The sequence below is a fragment of the Salvia splendens genome, chromosome 17 (genome assembly GCF_004379255.2).
Source record: "Salvia splendens isolate huo1 chromosome 17, SspV2, whole genome shotgun sequence".
Lineage (NCBI taxonomy): Eukaryota > Viridiplantae > Streptophyta > Magnoliopsida > Lamiales > Lamiaceae > Salvia > Salvia splendens.
Genome location: NC_056048.1, coordinates 24,347,323 through 24,374,499, shown reverse-complemented (window position 1 = coordinate 24,374,499; position 27,177 = coordinate 24,347,323). Strand labels below are relative to the sequence as shown.

General features: G+C 31.9%; 2 protein-coding genes across 3 annotated transcripts; both read left to right on the top strand.

Annotated features, from left to right (window-relative positions):
• The first annotated feature begins 233 nt into the window (after positions 1–233).
• Positions 234–7,155, top strand: LOC121774665 (F-box/LRR-repeat protein At4g14103-like). The gene is made up of 4 exons (XM_042171518.1): positions 234–402; positions 5,007–5,986; positions 6,441–6,605; positions 6,684–7,155. The coding sequence occupies exons 2-4, from the start codon at positions 5,039–5,041 to the stop codon at positions 7,029–7,031; spliced, it is 1,461 nt and encodes a 486-aa protein (XP_042027452.1). The 5' UTR covers positions 234–402; positions 5,007–5,038; the 3' UTR covers positions 7,032–7,155.
• A 17,633-nt stretch (positions 7,156–24,788) lies between these two features.
• On the top strand, positions 24,789–27,043 carry LOC121773373 (probable WRKY transcription factor 12). 2 transcript variants are annotated; one of them, XM_042170219.1, is made up of 4 exons: positions 24,789–25,172; positions 25,339–25,400; positions 25,776–25,937; positions 26,617–27,043. In XM_042170219.1, exons 1-4 carry the CDS (start codon positions 24,948–24,950, stop codon positions 26,774–26,776), a joined length of 609 nt encoding a protein of 202 aa, XP_042026153.1. In that variant the 5' UTR covers positions 24,789–24,947; the 3' UTR covers positions 26,777–27,043. The 2 variants fall into 2 exon arrangements, with proteins under 2 accessions (XP_042026153.1, XP_042026154.1); XM_042170220.1 differs by having other exon boundaries at positions 24,790–25,169.
• Positions 27,044–27,177: the final 134 nt, after the last annotated feature.

Genomic DNA, 27,177 nt, shown 5'->3' with positions numbered 1-27,177 from the left:
ACAACTATCACAAAAGCCTTCACTTGTTTATAATGCTCTGATAATTCACACTGTTTTGTTGCACGCTCCTTTCCTCAATGTTTCCAACTGTAGTTGCGTATTGACTGAATTGGCTGTGCAGGAATGTGATTCATGGCAGTGATGCTGTGGAGAGTGGAAGGAAGGAGATTGCTCTATGGTTCCCAGAGGGGATCGCGGAATGGAGGAGCAGCCTTCACTCTTGGATCTACGAATAGATGTCGTATCTAGTATGCGCCATGGCGTTATGTACCTGCAACTTATGTTTACCTCGTGGTGGTATAAGGGTGGATAGAAAAAACCGCTTACCTTGTTTTGCATGGTTGATTGGGCTTGATGATGTGAAGGCTTTGACTCTGTCCAGTATCCATTCTTCTTCCTAAGGTATGTCTGCTTCACATCAAATTTGACTCTGTCCAGTATCCATTCTTCTGTCCAGTTTACCTCGTTAATTCTCTTTCCTTTAGTCTAACTTGTTTCCTACTTTTTTTTACAGACAACCTTTATGTAACAATGCATTACTTATAGATATTTGCAAAACAAGTACAGAGATAGACTAGCCATTCAAGGATCCAAAAATTTATGCCAATAGTGTTTCTTATTGTTTTCCAACTGTAGTTTACATTTCCTTGATTATCCTTTCTTTATCATACATTTTCTAGTTTAACTGTTACTAATTGAGGGAGTTTTTTCTCCGTTTCCTGTATTTTTATCCAGTAGATGATGGGTGTACTAGGACACATAAACTACAAAAACCAAGCTAAATTACATTACTTGGCAGAATACAACACAATTAGCTCTTAGTTAATAAATTATGACATCAACTTCATACATGTGAAAGTTTTTACATATTTTTAATCATATCTTAATTTGTATGATAGACTTTGCTATCTTTGTTTTGCATGGGTGTGCAAGTGCAAGTGCTAAAATTAAAATGAGACTGTATCTTTCATGTTTTGGTTAGATTCAGCTTAATATATTTGAAATGCTCAGCAGAAGTATTTTGTTTTTGAATGACATTTGATAGTCTATTTCTAAATTATTTTGGATTTATAATTTACGAGAATAAACTCCTGAGATATTCAATTGTAACCATTGAGAGTCTATGGAAACATTAAACATCTCTGGGTTCCAAAATATAGAAGGGATATTAGACGCAGAGGATTTTCTTTATTTATTTTGCAGATAATAATGTAGTAAAGCCATTATTTAGTGACATTGAAAAACATTATCAGAATGATTTATGGTCTCATACTGATTGGCTGTTAATAGCCTGTTATTGCTAATTCAGTAAGTTATTAACTCAATCATATTCATCTCACGTTTGTTTAGATACATGATTAGTATTTGCCGATAAAATAAAATGGGGTAGTGCTTTTAATGGAATAACAAATACAGCGTATTGGTTGGAAACTTGGCATAAATGAAATCACATTCATGTGATATCTCTCAGTGGGAAATACCATGATCCATATTAGATTTTTCTTCCATATTATGTACTCTCGCTTTTACATTTATTTAGTTGATGGATTCAAATTTTTCTTTAGTACTCCCTCCGTCCCACTTTAGGAATCCCGGTCACTTTTGCACACCCGTTTTGTAAAAATCATAATAAATAGTTAAAGTGGAGAAATGGTAAAGTAAGAAAGAGAATAATGTTGAGAAGAGTCTTAATAACATTATTCTCTCTCTTACTTTGTCATTTCTCCACTTTAACTATTTATTATGATTTTTACAAAACGGGTGTGCAAAAGTGACCGGAACTCCTAAAGTGGGACAGAGGGAGTAACTATTTTGGAGGGGCTGTATCCGCGTTGTCAAAATTCCGTGTTGTCAAAATTCCGCGCTGTCAAAATCTTCTTTCTTTAGGTATAAATATTGATTGGAGAAAACCCTTGTTACTGCCGCACTCAATTGGCTGAATTTTCTGCCTTGCCCCCTCTCGCCGCTATAGGTTTTCTCGAGAAGTCAAAAACAGTCATTCCATTTGCAGTGAGCTTCTTGTTAAGATAAATTTCTTATTGAATTATTTAATTGTACGGATTTATATACATTTGCCTCCAATTTAAGATCATTTTGATTTTAATTTAATTTGTATAAAATGTAGATCATTTGATTGTTTAGATATTCATCTATGCATGAGCCTTTATAATTCATTGACTGTTTTTTTTATCAATCTGCATCTGTTATTGCTGCTCATATCAGGCTTGGATCTGTATCTATTTAATATCATTTTGATTTAAAATTTAATTTCTATAAAATGTAGATCGTTTGATTGTTTAGATATTCATCACTGCATGAGCCTTTATAATTCATTGATTGTTTGTTTTGTCAATCTGCATCGGTTATTGCTGTTCATACCAGGCTTGGATCTGTATATGTTGAACATTTCTTATATGCATTCGGTGATTTGGTTATTTATGTTGAGTTTGTTTTGGGGCATGGTATTAATGTATAGCGACTTTTTCTCGAGATGTATTAGAAACGTGAACACCATACAATTCTCCTAAAAAAATCTTGGTTGGGATGTATTAGAAAGTAAAGCATGCATTCGATCTGGATGTTATCTCTGACAGTGACTTTTTCTGCCCCACCCCCTCTCTTCCCCACTATAGGTTTTCTCAAGAAGTCAAAAATTGTATTTCCATTTGCAGTGAGCTTCTTGTTGTTAAGATAGTTATCTTATTGAATTATATAATTGTATGGATTTCAATACATTTGCTTCCAATTTAAGATTGTTTTGATTTAAAATCTTATTTCTGTAAAATGTAGATCGTGTTATTTAGATACATAATTAGTATTTTCCGGTAAAATAAAATAGGGTAGAGCTTTTACTAATGGAGTAACAAATACAGCACATTGGTTGGCAACTTGGCATAAATGAAATCACATTCATGTGATACGGCTCAGTGGTAAATACCATGATCCATGTCAGATTTTTCTTCCTATTTATGTACTCTCACTTTTAAATTTATTTAGTTGATGTATCCAACTTTTTCTTTAGTAACTTTTTCGGAGGAGGGGCTGTATCCGCATTGTCAAAATATTCTTTCTTTAGGTATAATTAGTGAATTGTGAAACCTTGTTACCTCCGCTACTCAATTGGCTGGATTTTCTTCCCCGCCCCCTCTCTTCCCCGCTATAGGTTATCTCAAGAAGTCAAAAATAGTCTTTCCATGTGCAATGTGTGTGAAATGTGTGTGAAATGTGTGTGTATTGTGTGCAATATATGTGCAATGTCTGAAGATGCCTAATTTATAACTATTTGGAATTCTAATTATCTACTTTTGATTTGGAATTCAAATTGTGGAATTGGGATGAATTGAAATTGTAATTCAATTAAAATCCATTTTTTTACGGTACCAATTCCATGGTACTGGATGGAGCCTGGGGGTATTTTTAGTGAATTGTGAAACATTGTTACCTCCGCTACTCAATTGGCTGAATTTTCTTCCCCGTCCCCTCTCTTCCCCACTTTAGGTTACCTCGAGAAGTCAAAAATTATCTTTCCATTTGCAGTGAGCTTCTTCTTGCTAAGATAATTATCTTTATTGAAGTATTTAATTGTACGGATTTTAATACATTTGCCTCCAATTTAAGACCATTTTGATTTAAATTGTATTTCTATGAAATGTAGATCTTTTGATTGTTTAGATATTCATCACTGCATGAGCCTTTATAATTCATTGACTGTTTGTTTTATCAATGTGCATCTGTTGTTGCTGCTCATATCAGGCTTTGATCTGTATCTGTTGAACATTTCTTTTAGGCATTCGGCAATTTGGTCATTTATGTTGTTTTTGTTTTGGGGCATGGTACTAATGTATAGCGACAATATCATGAGATCCAGTTATAGAAATGTGAAGACCATACGTTTCTCCAAAAAAATCTTGGTTGAGATATATGAGAAAGTAAAGCATGTATTCAATCTGGATATTTTCTTTGGATGATAAATTTTTACAGCGAATTTTTCTGCCCCACCTCCCCCTTATCCCCGCTCTTGTTTTTTCGAGAAGTCAAAGATAGTCTTTTCATTTGTAGTGTGTTGTTCCTTGTTAAGATAATTGTCTTATGAATAATTTTTTGTACGGATTTAATACATTTGCCTCCAATTTAAGATCATTTTGATTTAAATTTAATTTCTATAAAATGTAAATCAATTGATTGTTTAGATATTCATCACTGCATGAGCCTTTATAATTCATTGACTGTTTTTTTATCAATCTGCATCTGTTATTGTTGTTCATATCCAGATTTGGATCTGTATTTGTTGAACATTTCTTATATGCATTTGGCAATTTGGTCATTTATGTTGAGTTTTTTTGGGGCTTGGTATTAATGTATAGCGACAGTGTTATGGGATCTAGTTATTAAAATGTGAACACCATACACTTCTCCAAAAAAAATCTTGGTTGAAATGTATGAGAAAGAAATTATATAGCATGTATTCAATCTGGATATTATCTCTGGATGATAAATTTTCACAGTGACTCTTTTTTGGATTCAATTTTTTCTGAGGGTCCGTTCGGTACACGGAATTGAAATTGGAATTGGAATTCAATCAATTAAATTTGAAGGAATTGAATTATAATTCAATACCAAATCCTTTGTTCGGTAAAAATGATGTAATTGAAATGGAATAGAGTTTGAAGAAATTATATAGTGTGTGTGTCAGTGTGTGCAAGTGTGTGTGTGCAATGAGTGTGCAGTTTGTGCAATTTGTGTGTAGTATGTGTAGTTATATAGCTATTTGGCATTCTAATTATCTACCTTTGATATGGAATTCAAATTGTGGGATTGGGATGAATTGGATATGTAATTCAATTCCAAATCCATTTTTTTTGTGGTACCAAACATTGGATTTGGAATTGAAGACTTCAATTCCATGAAATGGAATGGAGCCTGAGGGTATTTTTAGTCTTTTAATTTATCGTGGGTATTAAACAAAAATCTTTATGGTGAATAAAGAGCTCTTCTATTGTTTGCAGGGATAAGTGCACTATTTGCTGCATTTGAAGAAATGGAGATGGCGACTAAAAATATAAAATGGACACAAACTGAGAACGAAAGAATTATTGAACAGGAATGTCATGACAGGCTAAGTAGTCTGCCCTCTGAAATCCTGGACCACATTCTATCATTTCTCAGCATGAATGAAGTTGTGAAAACCGGCGTGCTGTCAAGAAAATGGAGATATTTCTGGCATTCGACACCATGCTTGAACTTCGATTTTAGAGATTTCTGGAACCAGGAGCGCTTCCTAAATTTGAGTTACAATGAATGCGTGATAAAATTTTGGGTATTTGTCAAGTGCGCTATTGTGATCAGATCACCCATTTGTAGACTGCGGCTCTACTGTGAAGCCTGTGATACCATTCAGCTTGATTCGCTTTTATATCTTTGCGCCTTGAAAGAAGTCCAAGAACTTGATATTTTTACTGGATATGGAATCCTGCAGTGTCCAGTTCATTGTGGTGTACCAACTCACGTTGATGCATTTATACAGGGCGTGAATAGTCTGGTTGAGTTGCAACCGTTGGCAAGCCTTTCAAATCTCAAGACCCTAAATTTGGTTGGGGTCCAGTTTGATGATTCTGATATAGCTGAGAATGTGTTCAGTGATTGTGGTGTTCTTGAAACTTTATCTCTGGAATATTGTTGTTTTGTGATGAGAAAACATCTCAATATTTCTGCCAATAAGCTTAGGACTTTCAACTTTGTAAACAATGGCCCTTATTGGTGGGATTATAGGTGCATGTTCGACGGTGAGCTGGAACTTCATACTCCAAACCTTGTATCTTTCTGGTATATCGGGCCAGTGCTACAGCTTAGTCAATCCTCAGATATGCTATTTTTGAAGAATGCCTCCATTGAGCTCCGATATCAAAATACACCAGGGGACTTAGGTGCTATGGTTTTTGGTATTCGTCATGTCCGGGAGTTATCAGTGTCGCCAAATTTTGTCCTGGTATGTGTAGATTAAATACTATAGTAATGGTAGTAGTATATTACTATCATTTTTTATCTTCTAATTTTGAATTTCTGCAATACTTTTGACATAATTGTACATTTTAAAGACATGTTAATGGTATTTTTGTGCAACTTAAAGACATGTTAATGGCAATTTTGTGCAGCTTAGAGACATGTTAGTGGTATTTTTGTGCAGCTTAGAGTCATGTTAGTGGTAGTTTTGTGCAGCTTGAGTGATTGAACATTCTGTTAGTACTGTGATGTCCATTATAAAAACTTCTTATTGAACGAATTTGGAATAATTCACTTCACAACACTATGTTAAATTTGCTAGATTTTAAGGGTATTTATTTTAGTTGTGTGTATCACTATATATTTATAAGTTGCGTACGAGTTGGTGATGGATATTCAGATCTGTAAATTTAATTATCATGTGCTTTCTTCTTTGTTAGTACTACTCTCCTGAATTTCAAAAATATGCTGGCGACTTCAGTCCTCTCGACAGTCTGAGGAGCTTGAAGGTTTGTATGGAATTCACGGGGGACCATATGGAGGGTCTAATAAAGCTACTCCAGCTTTCTCGTAATCTTGAAGCTCTATCTATCCGATTCACTGAGGTACAGATTGTGTGATACCATATTATTTGAAGCATGTAGAGTGTATGTTTATAACTAATATGGTTGATGATGCTTCAGCACCCCTGGAAAATCAGTTGGGAGTCCAGGAAAATCAACGTCCCTATGATATCGCACAAGCTGAAAGAAATTGAGATTTTCACGGGCGGCGGCCTGAAGAACTTGATAGAGCTTATCAGATTCTTCCTTGAGAATGGAAAATCTCTGGAGAAGATAAACATCACGCAAAAGGAAGAAATGCTTGATCCGGAGGAGTTCTACTCATTGCACAACGTTGAGTTAGCATGTGAATCTGTTTCGATATCCATCGGTTTAGCTTCTGCTTCTGGAACAATCAAGATGGTCGACTTTTTGTATTGGAAATGTGGTTCGGGTACGGCCGATCAATGTATCCAATATGGCCAGTAAATCAATTTTTCTTCTACTTGCTCTTTCTTATCATCAAAACAAAAAAAAGGTAGATTAATAAGGTGAACTGATGACATTATTATGTATAACTTGCTAAGACCATTTCTATCTTTTGGATATGCTATCTATCTGTCCTTGTTTGTTTTGAACTATTGCTGTTTTGAATTGATTGGGATTGTTGAAACTCTGTGATCAATGCGTTGCTATGCTCTGTTGTAGTATTTCTCAACTTTGATAATCAGTTTGGTTATGTTGTTAAATTGTTGTGAAAATGAAATGCAATCTCTGCTTTGTGCACCTTGAATTTTACTGTGATGTGCATTTTTGTGCATTTTGGTGCAACTTTAGAAATTAGAATTCAAAGATGAATTCCAGAATTTTGGGTGCATTTTGCAAAAAATATCTCAACCTTCTAAAAGCCAAATGTCGGAAGTTTTAAACAAATGTGATTGCATCAAAATTACAATATCTGCTGCATTTTCCCAAAATTTAATACTACTTGGATCCCAAATAAAAGTTTAATAAAGTTTCAACTTTCAACCAAATTTTGTTATTTTTGGTAAACGAATTTATATTTTACTAATTTGTTTCACACAAATTCATTTTAATATGAAATCAATAAGCATGTAAAAGTAGATTCACATTTTAATACGTATTTCGCTCATTACTCATTAAATTAATTTCTTAAAACTCATATAAAGTCAACTTGAAATTCCTAAATTGGATGAATAAGTAGATGCTTACTATGTGTAAAATTTGTTTTCTGATGCCAGATTTTAATTTAGCTTGAAAAAAATTGGCTAGCATATTGTTCAAATATGTTGAATTTCGTACATTCTACACTCAGTTGTTAAAGTTTCATATTTTCATTTCGATATGTCCATGTATTATTTCAATTGTCTACTCTTATTTCAAGATTACTATTTTTAATAAATAGATTTTACATGGATTTATTTTCTTACATTTTATTATAAAATTGATACTCCCTCCGTCCCGCTTTAGGAGTCCCGGTTGAGTCGGGCACATGTTTTAAGAAAGTATTTGAGTGTGTAATAAATAAATATTGTAGTGGATATTGGGACTAACTTTTAATTGATTATGTAATAAGTAGTAAATGTTGTAGTGGATGTTGAGATCCACTTTTAACACTTTTTTACTTACTTTGTAGGCATTTTTATTAGTTTATCCCAATCGGGACTCCTAAAGCGGGAAGCTCGAAATTGATCAACCGAGACTCCTAAAGCGGGACGGAGAATATATGACTCATATTTTTTACTAATCTTTTCTACCTCAGTTTTATGTATTTTTTTAAATTCATGTCATGTCAAAATAGAATATTTATTCATGAGCAAATATGTAATACTAACTTGTACCGAGTATTTTTGAAATGCAATAAATAGTGTAGAAAAAGAAATGTACTATTATAGAGCCATGAGCCCATGATGCAACCTTGCTTCAAACTAGAATAGCCTCAATCATTTTTATCTCTCCATCAATAGTATAGTAGTACTACTAAAATAGATATTTCACCCGTCTCATACAAATAAGGACATTTTCTATTTTTAGATATCTCATAAAAATATTCTTTTCTATTTTTAGTAACTTTTTTTCTATAATAAGATAAGTCCCACTTTCTACTAAATAATAATATAATTATTTTTTCTTTCTATCTCTTACTTTACCAATTGTGCATTAATTCACGTGTCGTCTCAAATGTCAATATTTTTTTGGGACGGAGGTGTGAGTATATAGTGATATAAGATTTAGTCACTTAATATTATATGTTCGGTGGATTTAGAATAAAATCTATCGCAACTATTTTTAGGCAATTCAATCTTAGATAATAATATCAAATTAATTTAATTTCGGATAATCTAACACTCTCTTAGTGTAGTTAATCCGCCATTATTTTACAATTTTTTTATGTTAATATGAAATTAGAATAACTTCGAATAAAATTCTATTTTCTCTTGTCCTTAACAATATTAAGATATTCAATTACAATTTTCATGAAGGAATACTTGATTTTGCCTCGGATTCGTAGATTTCTTTTGTAAATTACTATCCATTATTAACCCAACAAAAATCTAATAATTTAACAACAAAATCGAATCATATAGAGAGAGATGAATTTGAGAATAGTTTTTGTAGAAAAGCCATAAAAAGAAAAGGCCAAAAAACAAAGATGAGAGAGAGAAGAAAAGGGACAAAGAAGAAGTGAATGTGAATGTGAGGGCACAGTATATAATGATTAAAATTGGGAAAGGAGAGAGAGTGCATTCATTGTTGCATGGAATTCAGCACTTCTAATTTATGCTTCAACTTGCAATCTTTTCTTTCAATTTCTTTAGTGCATATTTTTAATCATGAGATTGCTACCTAAACTTCCTTTTCCATTTCCACTACTCTTCTATGTTTCTTCAAACAACACTCTTCTTTTTCTAAACATGGAGTAATAACTTAATTACCTCAAAATATTAATTGATAACTAGTGGATTAGGGTTTGTGGTCGATTATATTTATATTAAAATATAAAACTACTATTGATGTAAGAAAGTTGTTTGACTCATCATTCTTTTCTTGTAATTGTTACTTACAAAAAGGGAAAAAAAGGGGAAAAGCTACGTGGCCACGTTATGGCCAGCTATAAACTAGTTTAATAGCAAAAAGAACCGGTTTACTTAAAGAGTGATGCTAAATGGACATAAAAAGTTAATTTAGTCCATTTACATATATAAAAAGAAATAGAATTACCGATATAACCTTATATGCGTGTGAATGAACTTGTGAGTTGGTACTTATCTTTGAATTCCATTATGTAAAACATATTAATATCACGAATTACTGTATACGTTGAGCAACAATCAAAAAATGACAGTAGTAATAAGTTGAGCAAAAACTACGATAGAGCAGCATTAACATGTTGAGCAACAAATAATGAAAATGATACAAAAGTAAAATCAAGTAGTATTAAACCGAAAATTTGAAAAAATCATTTTTTTTCTTTCTGTTTTAGTAATTGTTGATTTTACTTGTATACCCTTATCATAATTTAAGGAGAAGATATATGGCGTAAAGTATTGGAAACTAGAAGCTGGAAGAAGATGTATTGGGAGTTGGGCCCATACTTACTATTCTCTATTCCCAACTACTGAAAAAAATTGTTTTAATTATTTCAATTTAAAGAGCTTATAATAATAAGTAAATGTAAAAATTAACACTTATAAATAACATAATACTATAAAGTATAATACTGTAATAGTTTACAATTATTTTATTAAACATAAATAAACATGAGTGATGGCATAAGTTCAAAAATAATGTTAATAGACCTTAAAACATTAACAGTTTATCTTTTAATAATTTCAGAATAAACTGATTAATTATATGAGGTAAAAATTTGTCACTTACTTTTAGTTAAACATTGATTATATAAGACTTTTTATTCATGGAATTTATAATTTTACCTTAAAATTTCAAATTGAAACATCGTTGTTTGAGACAAGTTGTAATTCTCAAGCCACGTATTTTGACACCGCTTTTGAGTAGGAAAAAAGTCACAACGACAATGATATTCTCGACGGTACTATTTACTTAAGTGTGGATAATGCAATGGCGATAATAATTAAGATTTTATTTAAAAAATAACAATAAAGATCATTATATAATCAAACAAATACATAAATTTAAAAAATTAAGGATTCAAATTACTCAATCGAATATACATTAGTTTGATATATAACTGAAGCTATATTCGACTAAACAAAGTTTAATTGAACTTAGAAACAATTAAACAATTGAATGGTGTTTAGATTCACTCGATTATAAGATTTAACTAAATAATCCAACTACACTTGAGTTGATTGAATATAGTACTATCAAGTATCAATTGAACAATTTAATAGTGCTTCGAATCACTTGATTATAAGATGTAAGTATATAATTCAATTAAATAGTTAATTGAACATATAATCAATGAGCAATTCAACAGTACTTAGATTCACTTGATTATAAAATGTAACTAAACTATTCAATCGAACTTAGAGTTAGCTGAACATAGAATCAACTGAGCAATTCAATAATATTTAGATTCACTTAATTATAAGATGTAATTAGAGAATTCAATTGAACAATTGAATATATAGTGTTTAGATTCACTTGAATTATTCATCTGAATATAAAATTTACCTTAATTGTCCAACCACAGTTGAAAATAAACTATAAAAGGTAAATGAATTAATTTGATACACTCCAGAATTTTTATTAATACTACTACTCAATTTAATTGAATCTTATTTCAAAATAGAATAATTCAATAGTGTTTAGATTCAATTACATATTATATGTGAATTTTAGATTAAATTGGATAATTCCTTCATTTTAAAATTTGAATTAAAGTTATTCACTAATCGATATTCAATTGTTCATTTGTATCTAAAATTCACCTTGATTGTTCAATTACATTTAAAAATTAGAATGCAAAATGTAGTAGATTGATTTGTTCTATTATCATTTCCATTAGATTGACTTTCTTTAATTGAGTTTACTAATACACTTATCGTATAAATTTTTCTTTTTAAAAATTAACTAAGATTCATTATATATTTTAAATTTATAAATAGATTTTTTAATCTATAATTTAATCTTATAATATTAAGAAAGAAAAATGTTACTAAAATGGCATTTGTCGTACCATCAGTCCATCACTAACATGTACAGTACTAAAATCTTGCAAGAGATGATAGAATACAACTGGATATAAGATAAATTGAATCTACTATGAAACCAAATGTCCATATAAATTAAATGTTTAATTTAACAAAATGTCCATATGAATTAAATGTTTATCGTTAAGTTAAATCTAATCTAAACATAATTATTAAATTAAATCTAAATATAATTAAACTGTTCAACTAAACATATTATTTAATTGACTAATTTAACTGAATGGTAGATTAAAGTATCTTTAATTATTCGATTAATTCTAATAGTAAACTTATTTGTTCGACTAAATCTAAATTTAATTAAATTAAAGTTCAAATTAAAGTTTATACAAGCCTAAAATCAATTAAATAGGAATTTGAACGTTGTTAATTTTATTTTAAGAAATAAATAGATCAATTATTAAATTATTTTCACCAAACTATTTAATCAGTCAAAACATTATATTAATAATAGTTGTGGGTTAGATAACATTTTGGGTGTGATTGAGTTCTATCATTACAAAATAGATAGATTAACAATTGAATTATTCTTATCCAACTATTTAATTAGTAAAATTTGTAATGAGATTTAAGTTTAATTACATTACAATTTAAAGGTGGTTCAATTTTAATATCTCAATATAAATAGATTAATTATTGAAATTTTATTGTCCAAAAATTGAATCTAATATTCGACTGGATTGTTGAATTCTAAATCGAGACAAATTCATCAATACAATCTTCCGAGATTGATTTCACATCCAATTTTTAATCCTTATGAATTTAATATCAATTCCCTTTATAGGCGAATTTACAGTAAAAAAAATATTATTTCATATATCAAATATTTGGAGTATTATGCTACAGAGACAAAAAAAAATACTAATTGCAATTGAGAATACTAGTAGTATATTTTATTCTAAGACTACTCAATTCTAAACTGAGAGTTTTATTTTTTCATATTGTACTTGTGAGTTGTGAGCTTATCATCCATTAGTTAAGAATATTGTTTCTTATATTCTATCTTTTGTTTACATTTTCATTATTCATATTTTTTATTAGTCCATAATTTTTTTTGTCAAACTGATTGTACCATAATTAAGCTTTATAATTATATACTTATGGCGTGTAATGTCATCCACATGAGATAATATAGATCACATTTTCATGGATTAAGTTTCACTATTAAGTATTACTACTACTATAATACGCCTTCTTAAAAGACTATCTAATGTACTGTATAATCATATTAGTGTATTGAGCATTTAATATAAAACTCATTAATTATGGTATGCTTTGATTCAAATTCCAACTTTAGGCTATTAAATGCGTATTCTTTAATTCAAAATTTGATACATATCAATTCTCCTTCATCGGACAAAATATGATCAAGGATATATATGCAATTTTCGTTTATCCACTAACTTTAACTAATATTTTATTTAATAACTAACACTTAAATTTACTAATTTAGCTTTGTATGGCTGGCCATAATATGACCATTTAGCATCACTAAAAAAAAACACTCCCTATTTGATTGGGTGGATATGAGTGGTTTCGGGTTACACATTGGGGTGGTGGGATCAACAATTTAAATAAGTATATTTTAAATATTTATAACTCCATACTCCAGTTTATTAAGAATTTCAAAAGATATTTGCACAGATTAATTGGCTAACTCTAACTAATACTCCATTATGCATAAGTATGTATGGGTGTGTGAATTGTCGTTCTAAGACCATCCACAATAGGCGCCCAGCGACCGCCCAGCCGAGCGCCGGCGCTGGGCGGTTCGCTGGGCGGTCTATTGCAGCCGCCAAGCGGCTGAGTGGAGAGAGAAACCGCGCAGCGCTGGGCGGTTATGTGGCGCTGGGCGGTCCGTTCGGCGCTATTGCAGCGCCCGGATCGCCCAGCGCACCGACTAGCGCGAAAATTATTTTTTTTTTCCGAAACACTATATATACGCGCTTTGCTCGTCATTTTCATTCGCACCACTTGTTTTAACGAGTACTCTCTCTATCTTAATTTCTGTTCAAGATCAACAACGGGAAATGGATCTCAACAACGAGCCTAGTTCCGGGAGTAGCGGGTCACAAACTCCGACGATCCCTGTGGGAAGTGGATGGGGTCAGGTGCCCGGGTACTACAACATGTACCCGTGGCAGCAGATGGTGGCGGCGGCGATGGTGGCGGCGGCGATGGTGGCGACGGCGATGGTGGCGACGGAGGCGACAGCGACGGAGGCGACGACGACGGAGACGAGGAGTGAATTGTCACTCTTTTTTATTAATGTATTTTTTTTAAAATTAATGTACTTTTTTAAATTATTGTACTTTTTTAAATTTTAATAGTATTATTAAACTTTTCCCGTATATGTCTCGTAAATTAAATTCCGTATATTGTGTGATTGTTAATTATGTCATTTTATATAATTGTTATTAGTGATGTGGCTATTGATGTGGCTGGGCTATTTATGATGTGGCTAGGCTATGGCTGGGCTATTTATGATGTGGCAGGAGGATTTTTAGTGCTGATGATGTGACAGTGGCTAGGCTATGGCTGGGCTATTGCTGGGCTATTCCTATTGTGGATGGCCTAAAAGAAAGTAAATTAGTTTTCACACTACGATGTGACATGAATTCTAATAAAATAATTTTATGTAAGTGGAGAAAAGATCTCATCTTCAGATTAATATTAGTAATTAATATTGTAATAGCAAACATTATGAGACATATACAAATGATTAAAAAATTGATACGGGTAATATGTTTCAGGTATTAATCTACAAATGAAAATAAACTAACATACTTTTATCAATGTACTAAAATGAAAAAAATACTTTTTTTAGAAGATGCAAAGAATAATACTCCAATGTATCACTAATATCTCAAGAATATTCTATATCTTTTTACAACAAAAATACTACTCCCTCCGTCCCTATATAGTAGAGGTGTTTCATTTTAAGCACTCATTTTGAAAAAATTATAATAAATACACGATTTGTCATTGTTTTACTATTCCAACCAACAAAGAAAGAAGAAAGTCATCTAAAGGCAAAAGCGCGATTCAACTAGCAAACAAGCAAATCCATAATCAGTGGAAACACACGACATCACATATAGGCGATGATACATATATCCGAATAATCGTGCGTAATACTCTTAGTGCATCTTCACTCGATCCACCCTAATCCTCCTAATATTATCTAAATCTTTCCATCATGATATCGTTTAAACTATCGATCATAAGTCCCGAGGTGTTGAAAATGAAACGCTTCACATTAATTGGGCTCAGAATTTAGTAGTCAAAAATTATAAAAATAGAAAGTTTCTCTCATAATTTACCCACTTTTTCTCCCCTCTCTCATATATTATCCATTTTTTTCTCACATCATTCTAACTTTATTAACTTTTTATTAAAATCGGTGCCGCCAATAAATGTGACTTTTTTGTGGACGGATAGAGTATTTTTTTATGGATTACCCAGCTCCCCATATAAACATCCCATGCAAATAAATTAATTTTGGAAGGGTGAAAGTGACATAAGTTTATAAATCTCTAGGGTACTGTGAATTGTTATTAAAAAGAAATATTCAAAATTGAAATATATACATTGATGTTGAGCTAATGATTAGTACTTACATATTCCCTGCGCGCTGAAGGTTTATGTACTTCACCATCAGCTAAAGGAGGACTGCAACTTTGTCCATTTTTTGAATTTTTGACTACTAAATGTGACAGTCTTCTATCATATCTCACCCTACTATCCTATCTTTTAAAAACTATTCTAATTATTCTAAATTCTATTATGTGATTTCCACACTTGGAAGAATATTGCTGCACGTATAACGAAATAAGAGGAAAACAACAAAAATATGCATGTTATAGTTTTATTACTACAACTATTTCCCAACTATATATATTTATAGAGTAGTGCTAAATGGCCACATTATAACCAGCCATAAAAATAAAAAAATAATAAAAGATAGTGTATTTAATGTCATTTCATTGAAATCAATACTTCTAAAAAGTATCAATTTTATTTGTACAATTGTACCCTTAGTTATGAAATATAAATATGAAGAGACTAGAATTTATTCAATTGGATCATTAGTTAACTCATGTTGCATGAAATTTATATAAATAAAAATTAATATTTATTAAGGTTACATGATAATTAATTTAATTCTTTCTTATATTTATAATACCAACGCATCGTGGTAATACTTTTATTTTTCATATTTACTTAAAATACTCTAAATGTTTGTATATTTACAAATAAGTAAAATTGAGCTTTGATCAATATACTTATTTATATTAATAATCATGGGTTAATATTATAAATGATCACTAAACTACAGAGCATGTATCAAATTAGTTCCAAATAAATTTATTTCATAACGATTACAAAACTTTATTGATTCCAACTTGGTATAATAGGAAAATATTTTTAAAAGGACAAAATTTTAATCTTAAATTAAAAATAGTGTAAAAATAAATTATTGAAAACATAAAATTAAAAAAATGAATGAATCTAATAAAAGAAATACGTATAAAAGTATAAAATTTGGATTAGAGAAATGAAATAAAAAACAACTAGAATTAAGTAAAAGGGTAATAGTGTAAAATTATTTGAGCAGTAAATGACTTATTTGAAACATTAATAGTCATACTATCTAAATTTACTAAAATGTCATTTTATGGTAAGCCATAATGTGGCTGCGTAGCATTTCCCATATTTATATATATGCATGGCACACAAGTAAGTAATAAATTATTAGTTCCAAGGTGCATTAAAGTGAAAAATGATTACAAAATGTCAGTAAATTTTTAATTTTTTGCTTTTAAGTTTTCAACTTTTTGCAGAATCCATATTATATCGGTTATGGGGTAAAGCTATCTACAAAATCTTCTCAAAACAAAAAGTGAGATATCTTTTTTACTTTGTGACAACAATTCTATTATTACTGACTAAAGGGTACACAACTAGGTTGCTTAGCTTCATGATTCGTTATTCTTTGCCTTTTTAGGGTTTGATTTGCATCTCTAGATTTTGGATAAATTCTATAATGATATTCAAATCAATTTTTAATTTACTGAAGAGTTGGACTTGGCTAGCATATATGCATTGTTGAATATTCTCAACCGGTATATGTGAAGTTTCATTAATATTTATATTCATTTTGTTGAAATAGTTTGATTTTTCTCAGGAGATAAGTTATGCTTGGCTTATTCGGCAAAGCTTATCCCATTTGTTATCCCTAGTATAGACACTTTTATCCAGCTTGGACTATATAAAGATATCTGATCTCTATATATTTCATTAGAATTCTTGTTTCCATTTTTGTTCATGGGGAAATTGATGAAAAATCATCAAGTTTGTTTAATTGTTTTTTTATCAATCATATAATTTTAAAAAATGGCCTATTATTCTGTATCATAATTTTGACAATTTTTTCAATTGACTCAAGGCCAAAAAAATCCCTAGTATCTTCATTTTTATGTCTATTACTACTCTATTAGTATGTCTTTAGCATTTAGCAATTTACTAACGTTTTAAGCCTATCTTTTACTCTAGAAGAAAATTTGTCAAAAGTCAAATTATACATTAAAAAACGAAGACACATAGAATACCAATTTATTGGTTATGAAATAATTGAGAAAATCATAGAAAAATATGATATCATCAGCTAATTTTAATAATTTTAAGAATTGCAGAATTGACCTGATGATTTTTTCAACAATTTATAATACTCATATCCAATAGTAAAATACTTCCATAAATAGTTCGGTTTCATATACTAACCAATAGATTAATTACACTTAACAAAGAGCATTGTATGTGGGGATTAATTCTGTTAGCCCAAGTCAAAGAAAGATTTTAATAGTATGTTACTTGTGTGCATTATTTGTAAGCATTGCTCTTATTTGGTTCATGTTAGTGCTATTTGTTTCGTACATTTAATTTAATTTTAATATCTTAAAAAATTATCGATGATATGAACTTTAAATACTAAGTACAAATCAAAGCTTCATTCGTTATTTTATTTACTTACAGTTACAGAAAAAATGAATCAAACGAGTATTCATTTTTAGCTAATTTATAGCATTAATATCGTCCATACTTTTGAAATATTAGAATTAAAATAAATATATGAAACAGAACAAATAATGCGAACATAGATTGAACACAAATTTTTAAGGAGGAAGAATCTTTTTGCTTGGGAAAAGGAGGAGATCTCTACATATTCGTGGTATATTCGTGGGCCATTTCTCCTTGAGGGAAAATAGAGTGATGGGAGGATTTGGATTTGGATTTGGATTTGGATTTGGTTGGGTATATAAGAGATGTTAGAGCATCTACAACCGTGCTCTTGCTAGCGAGCACGGTTGTGGGCCCGGCGCCACTATTCCTGCCTGCTTTCTGACAAAAGCACAACACCCACAACTGTGTTCTTCCGCAAGGACGAGCACAATTCAATTTAAAATTCAATTAAACAAAACATTTCCATAATATGAAAATTCATTAAAAAAACCGAAATAACAGTACAAATTACAAATAAATTTAAAAAGACATAATTAAAATCCTAAAAATTAAAAATTACATAATTAAAATCCTAAAATTAAAAAAACCACTACTCGTTGGCGAATTTCGCCCACATGTGTTTGATTAGGTCTTCTTGTAGCTGAATGTGAGTTCGGGTATCGCGCATTGTGTGCCTTGTCTCGATCCTCTGTCCAACCGTCGTATGCGCACCTCGGCGTGGGGGAGACCTCGCGGTTGAGCTTTCGGCTTCATCCTCGTCGTAGAAGCTAGCCGCCCTCGGTCCTTCGTCGGCTATAATCATGTAGTGTAAGATAATACACGTGAACATGATGTCGGCGATATTATTCACGTACCACAGCCGAGCCGGGGCCTTCACAATGTTGAATCGGGCTTGAAGGACCCCAAAGGCTCTTTCGACGTCTTTCCGCGCGGACTCTTGACGCTGCGCAAAAAGAACCCGTCTCGGGTCATGCGGGTTGCTGAGCGTCTTCACGAAAGTCGACCACCTTGGGTAGATACCATCGGTGAGATAGTAACCCATGTGGTATGTAGTTCCGTTGACGGTGAAGTCGATCGCCGGTGCTACACCATTCATCACATCATTGAAGAGTGGTGAAGAATAGAGCACGTTCAAGTCGTTGTTGGATCCGGCAACGCCGAAATATGCATGCCAAATCCATAGGCGGTAGTCGGCGATCGCCTCAAGGATAAGTGTTGGGCCGCCGCCTTTGTGACCGCTTAAGTGTTGCCCCCTCCAAGCAGTCGGGCAATTCTTCCACCTCCAATGCATGCAGTGAATGCTGCCAAGCATTCCGGGAAAGCCATGGACTGATTCGTGAAGACAAAGCAACCGTTGGCAATCATCGGTGGTGGGTACCCGAAGGAATTCATCACCGAAAGCAGAACGAACGCCCTCGCAAACATTCTTTAGACAAAGGATTCCAGTGGACTCACCGACATGCAAATACTCTTCGAAGAGATCGGCCGTTTGCCCAGTAGCGAGTTGTCGGATGGCACACGTACACTTCTGCAACGGAGTGATACTTTGCCGGCCGGCTGCATCTGGACCTGTTTGGAAGAATTCAACACGTGCGGACAATGTGTTGACAATTCGCATGAACAGGCGTTTTGACATGCGAAAACAGCGCCTGAAGTAATCTGCTGGAAACCGCGGCTGGTCGGCAAAATAGTCGGCAACGAGCCTTTCGTGAGCTCCCTCCCGGTCACGATGGATGTAGCGGCGAGTTGATCTAGTTCGTTGAGGAGGAGGAGCGGGGGTATTTGCCGCGACATATGCTTCGTAAGCGGCCCGATGTTGTTCGTAGTATTCTTGTTCTTCGCGCTCCGCTTCCGCCATAAGATGGGTGAAATCCATTTGAGGTTTTGAGTGAGGGATGAATGTATTGATAGTTTGTACGAGAATTATGAATGAGAGATGATTTGAAGTGATAAATGGATGATGAATGTGTGTATTTATAGATGATTTTGGGGGGAAAAATAAAAAAAAATCAAAAAAATGGGCAAAAAAACGGACATATTTTTGTGATTTGGAAAATATATTTTTTATTTTTTTATCATTTTTAAAAATTAAATAACGAATTTTAAATAAAAAAATTCAAAGGCAACGGCTATGCCGTTGCCCAATCGCGTGCCGCCACGTCGCCTGCTCGCTGGCACGACGCTGCTCGATGCATCGAGCAGCGCCGTGCCAGCGGCGGCGAGCCTCGTCCTTGCCAGCGGTGCGGACGGACGCGGGGCCGGCATCCACCGTTGTGCATGCTCTTATATTTATATGATCGAGAAGATTTTAGGGAACAAGGAATTAAATTCTTTATAACATTACCTATAAAAAAAAAATTAGTTGGGGTGTTGAATGTATGAATTAATTCATGTGTTTCAACATGCACGTGAAATATGAGGTGGGGGTGCAGTGAATAAGACTGCCACTCCAATACTCATCACTTTGACTTATATATCCTATGTATTTATAACATCCATTTAGGAGACATCTACTAGTGAACATTGTCACTATAACCTGTCAATTATATATACATTAATCAATTTTCACAAATTTCGTTCTATATATACTATAAACTTTTTCACATCCTACCAAGAGAAACCGCGTTTTTTCGCCTTTCTTTCAAGATAAAATAGGGGCAAAGCCCAAGGCGAGCGAAATAACGAGCAAAACAAAATTTAAAAAATTTCCAACTACTCTACTACAAGATCCAACCAACAAACTCACCCTCATAATAAAATATGAGCAAGAGATTCACAACCCAATATTTCCTTCACTTCGAATTAACGTGGTTGACTTACTTTCCACTTTTTCTAATTTTCATGAAATTAATTTTGTATTTTAAAAGTAATTGTATAGCAGTTTAATTAGTAATCGTAAAAAAAGGAAAATATTTCCATAAATGAATATGAATTATTTTATTGGGAATGATGAAAAAGGAAATCTTGTCTATTTCTGTAATACAGAATGATCATGAGTACTCCGAAATAAGAGAATAAAGAAAAAAAAATGTAACCATAAACAGTTATAAGGGAAGAATATGTGATATCATACGTATTATTGAAAAAATAGTTTATGGATGCCGTGATTACAATACATAACGCAAATACTCCTACAACATAATACTATATTGGATTAGATATTATAGCAGTTGTAGTCATAATTAGATTCAAAGTGAATATTAGAAAAAAAAAAATCATTGTAGATATTTAATCTATGCATATACTGTACGTGCACATGCAAATCTAATTCCTTTAATGCATGTAGATATTTAATTAATATTGTGAATAGTGGGGTTATATTCATTTTTCCTATGATAGTAGTATAAAATGTTGGAGCTAAATATGAACAGCAACGATAAAATAAGCAGGGTTTCTATCTAATTAAGATTAGTACTAGTATTAAAACAACTGTTATAAATCAAATTTCCTTTATCAAAGAAGGTAGTCTAAACTACACTAGTTTGAACTAAATAAATTAAAGGAGAATATGTTTAGGGAAATGATGAAATATGGTTTCATTCTATCTTTTCGCAGAGAAACACTATTTGAATTTGCAGGCTGAGACCTATAGCCTGGAGTTTGAAGACCTATGCTATACATAACATATAAATAAATTGATACATAAACATATCATCATTAAATTTAGTAGCATATTATATCATATTTTTTTCGTCTGATCTGCCACAGACAATATTTGACATGTATGGAAACTTTCTCGGACCCCACTATATCAATCAACACTTCTCACTCATTTTCTTTTGCCTTACTTTTCATTTCATTTATTAGTATTATACTCTTTCAATTTCCATTGCTTAAACGTTACCAGTATTTTTATTTCTTTCACAGCATAGAGGTTACAATTACTGTTTATTTTCCATTATGTTAACCTAAGCCAACCTTGATTTTTTCCAATAAAAACTTAAGTTAATATATACTCAAATTAATCGATACTCAACTCTTTGTATTTAATTAAGTATATAGAGAGTGGCAAAGATGCAATTTTTTGCCATAAAACAGACACGGAGTAAAGTATTTATTGATCTTCAATTAAAAATCGATGTTAATAATGCTTTATAAATCTTTTTATCAGAAATTCTATGCAAAAAGTAATCATGACGTCACTTGTGAATTTAGGGGATTTGATTTCATTAATTTACTGAAGGTGAATCTATCTGTGGTGGGGAATTAAAGTTAATGTCATTATCTCAAATTACTATTCAGCTAATAGTGCATCTCTTAGCCCATATATCTTGTCCAAATTCATCATATAAATCAACTTTGTTATGCGAAGCTGCATTTTTTTTTTGAAAAAGAAAACTTGTTTGCCCTAATTTAAAACTTTTCAAATCATGCTAGAGCATTAGCATATAACAAAATTACAACTATGAACTACATATAGATTATAGTGCCAAAAGCCATTGTTGTGGATGCTCTCGTACAATATAATTCACGAGTTCAGAAATGTAAAAATGAATCGAATCATTTATGTAGTTTACTCAATTTTTAATAGTAGTAAGATTTTAATTTAAGTAGATTTTAGAAAACAACGAATTATTTGTCACGTGAGGTGATTATATATATTAATCATTTTGTATACCTCTATCAGTACGAAAATATCTTTGTAAATAAAATAAATAATTTACACACTCTACATAATGCCTCGAGTAATTTTGATATACATAGAGTGCAGCAAGAAATGATCATGTAAGCAGTCACTTCTTCTACAGTATGCGGTGGGTACGCCTAAATTATTTAGATGATTTCTAGAATATTGGAATAATTTCCTGTCTATAATTGATTTAGGATACACAAATCTATTCCAAATTATACAAGTGTTGACTTAATCTACATTATGTTTCACGAATCTAAGTCCATTTTTTCCTTCCAATAATGGGCAGCCATATTCAACTTCAGGTAGCTATCAAAACCTGCGGTTTTATCCAATTTTATTTGCTAATAGAAGCTAGTAATCTTGGCAGTTGGCACTGTCATGGTAGATTTTCTGTCATTATCCAAAAGAGAATTTATATTCTAGCGATTAGGAAATTTTTGTCACCGTATTCAAATTTCTTGATTGCATTATTATGTGCAATATATTTAAAATGAGCATATTTTGGATCTATACTTAATTAAAATAAAATCAATTTTATAACAATGAGATCCGTACTGAAGAATTCACTAATATACTGGGGTGTTTGGTTTGCAAGATTGTATCCCGGATTAAATTTGTAGTGTGTTTGGTTCATGAGATTCAATCCCACAACTCAATTTCAGATGGATAATCATGGGATAATTAGTCGTAGCTAACCCATATGACTAAAATAATCTCACAACTCAATTTTAGATTGTATCTTGATATTATTTTATCTTGCAAACCAAACACCACCTTATAGTATTAAGTAATATAGATAAATACATTTGAATAAACGTGACTAATATACTTATATATGAAAAATATTTTGATGCCTAACAAATTATTCTTAAACATATACTAACAAAATTTTGTGGGCTACACGCTGTCACATGAAAATTTTCTTATGCTTAGATATATCTACATAAATACTGTAATTGCATAATTGTACTTTCCTTCACTCAAATTAATTAAATTGAGTTGTATTCATTTTCGAAATATCTCAATTAAATTAAGTCATTTTTTGGCAAAAATAAAACATCTAATCATTTTTACTTTACTCTATCTTATCTCTCCTTTATTTTATATACATTTAACTCATTTAATACATTTTCTTAATCTCTATGTTCAAAAGAAAGTCTCAATTTAGTTGGGATGGAGAGATTTCTTAGCAAATGTACCCAAACTTATTTGACATCGTTATAACAAGTATAAATCTATATTTTGATAATATAATTTGTACTAGTACTATATTTTATATAGTACTAGTACTATATTTTATATAAAACCATCGAAATACGATTTAAAACCAAATTAATTATCTTTTAAGTAACCCATCTCACAATTAGATATTGTTATGCTATACAACACTTATACTTCTAGCCTACTATATATAAAAAAAAAATGTTGATTTTTTGTATAATAAGAACACGCTAATTTATATTTTTGAATATATTACTTATGTTTAAAAAACATTTTCAATCTTAATGTTTCAATTAAAATTAAAAAATGCAAATGAAAGTATTCAAAAAATAAAAGATTAAATTTTAGAGAACAATATTGTGCCATCAATTTAATAGTGATTTCTTTGCACCCTCAATTTTAACAATTTTGCAATAGTTTTAAACGCAAATAATTTTGTCTCTAATTTTACATTCTTTTAAAATAAGTTCATTGTAGAGCGTCTAAGCACACACTTGATTTTTTCGACTAACATAAATACTATAAAATTGACACTTAATTGATAAATTCAAGAAACGAAATTCATGGAATCAAGAAAAATTAAAACGGCAAAAAGTTAGTGCGATAGTCGTCGCTAGCATGCTTGGGTAAGACAAATTAAAATGAAAAAGTTGGTGTGACAATTGTCACTGATTCGCTTGTGATAGATGAGAAGGAGCTGACACATCGTGGAATCAACTATTTAATGAAATTTTCCGAAATAACCAAAAAATCTTATTCACCTATTTAATTTAGTTTTCCACAATAATAAAAAATAAATATTCTTTTTCCAGAAACATATTCACACTACATCACATACATCCTCAGTTAATCAATCAACACTAACCATCCCAAATAATTACCAACCCTTAATCAAACAATAACCTTGATAATTGGTGTGTCATGGTTTCTCTAGTGGGAGAGAGATTGAAGGGTGTCAGTCAGGACAACCTAAGTAGAAGAAACACGATCATGTATAATCTTGAAATTTCACCCCACAAATATTCCATCCAGCGTTTACTAGTTGACCAAACAACACTATTCCAGTCCCAATTTCATTAATTTATTTATAAAAATTCAATCTTTACAATAAAAATGAAATATACACACACATATATAGGTATAGAATAGATTCGAGGCCATACACATCTGTTCTGTACTGTATTAAACATGCAGTAACATCCCACATCCACTAACTATTTGAGGGGCAGAGCTCCAAGAAACCATAAAATTCTTCAATCCATCATCAATCCTTCCTTTGACGAATAAAAAAAAACACCAATTTAATAAACGATAATGGAAGGCCCTCCCATTTTCGATCATCCCCATCTCCAGATTTCCTTCTCCGCTCAGCACCAAGCTGATCAAATGGGGTTTGTTCAGTTCGAGGATCATCACAATCCGGTGCTCAGCTTCCTCCCGCCCCCGCCGCCCGTCAAAGCCGCCGCCGCCGCAGGATTCAATCATGATGAGCAGCAGCAGCTTCCAGTGAATAGATCCTCATGGAATAACGACCAAGTAGTTAGTTGCCCTTTCTCTCTCTCTCTCTCTCTATTTATCGGTTGGGGTTTTCTACTCATTGTGAAATTGAAATCTTTTTATTTTCTTGCTTTGTTTGCAATTAAGGAGATGGTCTTTCTTTTTCGTGTGTGGATTGAATTATAAAATGGAAATCATTCGTGTGTAGGTGGTGGATCCTAAGGCTGTGAATGATGAGAGTAACAACGCCAACGACGCTTCCAATTCATGGTAGTTTAATTTTATTTTATTTTGTTTTATTTAATTTTTCTCTCTGCCTTGATTATGAAACCCTAGCTAGAGATCTACTTTGGTGCTTCATTTCCTTAGGTTTTTTATTTGGGAAAGATTTCTTTCTGTGTTTGTGTGTGTGTGTGTGTGTGTGTGTGTGTGTGTGTGTGTGAAGAGAGAGAAGAGAGAGATCCCACAAGGGGAAAAAATGAAATCATTCATTTTGGTGCATGAACTATTATCGAGTCTGATTCAGATCAATAATGGCCAGTACAACAATTCCACTATACTGTAGTCAAAATATCAATTTGCATGTGATCTAAGGCTTAATCACCTAAATTAAGGTGTGATTTATGTACAATGTGTGATTTGAAGGTGGAGGAGTTCTTCGTCGGACAAGAACAAGGTGAAGATAAGGAGGAAGCTGAGGGAGCCGAGGTTTTGTTTTCAGACGAGGAGCGACATCGATGTTCTTGATGATGGCTACAAATGGAGGAAGTATGGCCAGAAAGTTGTCAAGAATAGCCTCCATCCAAGGTAAATTTGTAGTAAATCAATTGATATTAATTATAAGTGTTTAATTAATACTCCCTATAATTTCTATATGGCTTCAAGGAGTATTTGATTATGATGACAAGAGTCTAGAGATTAACTAGCTTCTTAATCACTTTTATGGCAATGGTTTATCCTACCTTAATTAGTTATTTCAAGATTAAAATAGTATGTGTATATGTAGTCTTTCTTCTATAGTTTGCCATCAACAATTAGCAATGTCTAATTAATTCTAGTATTTGTACATGTAAAAATAGCATAAATACAGCTAATCAGAATACTCACAAGGCCTGCATTTTCTCTTCTAAAAATTTGCTAGTTGTTAGATTTCCATGTTATGTCTCATATTAATTGCATATACGCATATATATATATATATACTATATAGATTATGTAGTATGTACGTTACAAGCTAGAGGTAACAATCACATATTTGGATTCTTCTTGAGTTTATAATTATGCTATATTTTGTTTTAATTAGATTAGATGGAAAGTCATGTAGATGAGTAAAAAAATGAAACTACATTCCCAATTTCTCTTCAAGCTTTTTTTTAATAGATAAATACCTTTGGCCTTGGGAATACAATACGCAAAATTTTGTTTGCTTTAGTTAGGTTTTATGTATTTTTGAATATAGAAGATTGATGGTGCGACGGTGTTGTAGAAGCTACTATCGATGCACGCATAGCAATTGTCGGGTGAAGAAGAGAGTGGAGCGGTTGTCGGAAGACTGCAGGATGGTGATTACAACGTATGAAGGCAGACACAACCACTCTCCCTCCGATGATTCCAACTCCGAGCACGACTGTTACACCTCTTTTTAACTGCCATACTCGATCGCCGGAAATATCATTTGTCTATGTCGTGTATATTTTATATATATATGATGCCAACCTCCTCTAGATCTTGTTTATTTACATTTGCTTATATTTTTCCCGCTTAGCCTAATGTTGGATAGTGAATATTATATTGAATGTATGTATGATAAAAAAATCCTGCCCTTTCCTTGTCGAACCATTCACTTTTTTGGCAGCTGTTGAAACGAGGAACGTGTAATTTTTCATACATATATCATCTTCATTCAATCTTAATTTCTTATCGAAAAGTGCTATTTGATCATATTATTATCGAATCAATACTTTTTTTATTGTTTTACGATTATGACCGGCCATCCAAAAAGCTTTTCCCTCTACGAAATTTATCAAGACCGCTTCCTTTGTTCGCC